We start from the raw sequence: 3,330 nt of genomic DNA, 5'->3' as shown, positions 1-3,330 counted from the left end.
AATGTTTGCTAAAAGTTCCTCTTACATCTTGTTGTGCAGTTTTGTTTTTATCAAGTTCATTTGAGAAAACACTGTAGCACTGCTAAAAGGCAGGGACAGCAATGAAAGAAGAACTGAGCAAAATTCACTAAAGTTTTTATCCTCAGCAGCATCCATGTGTTTGAGAACTTCAACCCCAAACTGCTCTACTTGGTTGTCCTGAGTATGAGGCCAATGAACCAGAAGCAAAACTCTCCATTGCTTCCCCAATTGTCCAAGCCTCCACAAAACAATGGCAAAAATGAGATATCAGCCCATATAGGTCATGAGGTACTTAGTACTGCAAGTGATTTAATCACCTTGATGTTTGGTGGCAATCTCTGTTTCATCTGTTTCATGAACTCCAAAATGAAATCTTGACATCTACTTTTGACATTTTTGACAATGGGAGGGGTTAGTGTGTGTTTTGAAAGGTCCACCTGAAAGCAATTCCAAAATTGACTGCACAAAGTGGTAAGAAGTTTGACTCAAAGGTGATATCATAGTTTAACACAGAAGTCCTGTTCTCAAAAACATGTTTTCACAACTCTCACCAATAAGTTTTAGTAAAATGTCCTTAATTCCTGCATTAGCTTTCCTGTGTTAGCATTTTCTAACTGAAATATTTGGTTTATCATCCAAGCTTCCTGAAGGATTGGACGAAGAAAAATCAGGTACATTTTGCTCACCAGATCACTGCACATATGATAAAGAAGTTCAGCAGCGTAGTTTGTTTTTTTGTCTTGGCTATCAGCAAGTGTAGCTTCCATTTGTCAAACTGACCAAGAACCCTGTTCACAAAGGGGCTAATGGCAAGCCACCTTACTTTATAAAGCTGCACTATCTGCTGGTGGTGTGGAAATCACAAAAAGTCTGAGTGACAATGAGTATAGGGATGCGGGCTGATGGGTGACACTGAAAGAGATCAGGTGATGTTAAGATAGAATTCAGCAACACAAGGAGCAGTGCTTGGCGATAGAGTGATATGATGTTAGGTGTGAAGACATTCTCAGACTGAACTTCCACAATGCTGAGCTCAGCCAAAATGAAACAGAGCGTACTTGACTGATGAGGGGATACCCTTCCTCCTCTTGTTATGCAGGTTTAAAGTCAGTGGCCCCCAGTGATCACCTTCTGCAGATGTACTTGACCACTTTGTCACGAAGCTCTTTGGTTTTGACCCCATAAATGATAGGATTGAGCATGGGGGGAATGAGGAGATAGAGGTTGGCCAAGATGATGTGGACATGGGGAGCGATGCCCTGACTGAACCGGTGTGTCAACTTGGAGAAGAGGGAGGGAGTATAAGACATCAGCATCACACAGATGTGGGCTGTACAGGTGTTGAGGGCTTTCTGGTGGGCTTTCTTGGTGGAGATTCTGAGGATGGCCCTAATGACGAGACCATAGGACAGGGCAATGAGCATCAGGTCTAACCCGATAACTGTAACTGCTATCACCAAGCCATACATCTTGTTGACTGTGATGTCCCCACAGGATATCTTCGCCACAGCTATGTGCTCGCAGTATGTGTGGGGGATAATGCGGTTGGTGCAGAATGGCTGCCTCTTCAGGAGCAGGGGCAGGGGCAGAATGAAGAGAACAGCTCTTATCAAACCCACGAGCCCTAGCTTAGCTATTCGTGCATTGGTGAGGATGGTGGAGTATCTCAGAGGGTTACATATGGCAACGTAGCGATCGAAGGCCATTGTCACAAGGATAGATGAGTGCATAACAGAAAACACATCAAGGAAGAACATCTGGGTGAGGCAACCATCCACAGTAATGCCTTTCAGATTGAACCAAAATATACACAGTGCCTTAGGCACAACGGAGGTAGAAGTGCTGATGTCTGTGAGCTCCAGCATGCAGAGCAGCAGGTACATTGGCTTGTGCAGGGTCTGCTCTTTCCCTACAACAAACAGAACCATGAAATTTCCCAACAGGCTGATAATGTAGAACACAGACAAAGGGATAGAAATCAGGATATGCGCAGCTTCCAGGCCAGGGATGCCCATAAGGATGAATGTTGAAGGGTCAGAGGGGGTGAGGTTGAAAGATGCCATGAGATGAGGTTGATGCATTGATTGGGCTTAGAAATGTTCAAGGTGTCTGCAAAGGGAGAGAAGCACAGCCATGGAGTAACACAGTTTATAACAAATAGTACAGTAAATATTTTATAGTTATTACCAATGTAGAAAGAGGGATGAGCAGTGAGGTGGCAACATTTATAGATGGCACCAGATTATTTAGGTCATAGTCAAGCCCAGAGAAGTCCTCAGAGGGAGCTAACCAAGCCAGGTGAATGGGCAACATGATGGCAGGTGAATTTTGATGTTAATAATGGCAACGTGTACGCCAATTTGAGGGGAAAACGTAAACCCCTCAAACACCTCACAAGATCCTAATTTAACTGTCTGAACTCAGGACAGGGACCTGGGCATCATGGTACACAGCTCTGTGAAACCCTGCTCACAGTGCAAGCATGGACAGAAACTAAGCAAAACATTGGGATCCAAGAGAATCATGGAATCATAGGACAGGAAGGGACCTCTCGAGGTCATCAAGTCCAGTCCTCTGTACTCACGGCAGGACCAATCACCATCGAGACCATCCCTGACAGGAGTTTGTCTAACCTGCTCTTAAAAATCTCCAGTGATAGAGATTCCACAACCTCCCTAGACAATTTATTCCAGTGCCTAACCACCCTGACAGTTAGGAAGTTTTTCCTAATGTCCAAACCAAACCTCCCTTGCTGCAATTTAAGCTCATTGCTTCTTGTCCTATCTTCAGAGGTTAAGGAGAACAATTTTTCTCCCTCCTCCTTGTAACAACCTTTTAGGTACTTGAAAATAGTTTTCATGTTCCCTCTCAGACTTCCCTTTTCCAGACTAAACAGACCCAATTCTTTCAATCTTCTCTCATAGGTCATGTTTTCCAGACCCCTAATCATCCTTGTTGCTCTTCTATGGAATCTCTCAAATTTGTCCATCTCTTTCCTGAAATGTGGTGCCCAGAACTGGACTCAATACTCCAGTTGAGGCCTAATCAACGCGGAGTAGAGTGGAAGAATTACTTCTCGTGTCTTGCTTACAACACTTCTACTAATATATCCTAGAATGATGTTTGCTTTTTTGCCAACAGCGTTACACTGTTGACTCATATTTAACTTGTGGTCCATTATGACCCCTAGATCCCGTTCTGCAGTACTGCTTCATAGGGAGTCTTTTCCCATTCTGTGTGTGTGCATCTGATTGTTCCTTCCTAAGTGGAGTATTTTGCATTTGTCCTTATTGAATTTCATCCTATTTA

General features: G+C 43.7%; 1 protein-coding gene across 1 annotated transcript; it reads right to left on the bottom strand.

Annotated features, from left to right (window-relative positions):
- Positions 1-1,145: 1,145 nt before the first annotated feature.
- LOC144278412 (olfactory receptor 52P1-like) lies at positions 1,146-2,084 on the bottom strand. Its single transcript, XM_077839686.1, has one exon. It carries the CDS (start codon positions 2,082-2,084, stop codon positions 1,146-1,148), a length of 939 nt encoding a protein of 312 aa, XP_077695812.1.
- Between the last annotated feature and the right edge of the window lie 1,246 nt (positions 2,085-3,330).

The sequence above is a fragment of the Eretmochelys imbricata genome, chromosome 1 (assembly GCF_965152235.1).
Source record: "Eretmochelys imbricata isolate rEreImb1 chromosome 1, rEreImb1.hap1, whole genome shotgun sequence".
Lineage (NCBI taxonomy): Eukaryota > Metazoa > Chordata > Testudines > Cheloniidae > Eretmochelys > Eretmochelys imbricata.
This window is presented reverse-complemented; position numbering and strand designations above follow the sequence as displayed.

Excerpts from the sequence above, each read along its gene's own strand:
- LOC144278412 (XM_077839686.1), bottom strand. The coding sequence starts at position 2,084 with ATGGCATCTTTCAACCTCACCCCCTCTGACCCTTCAACATTCATCCTT.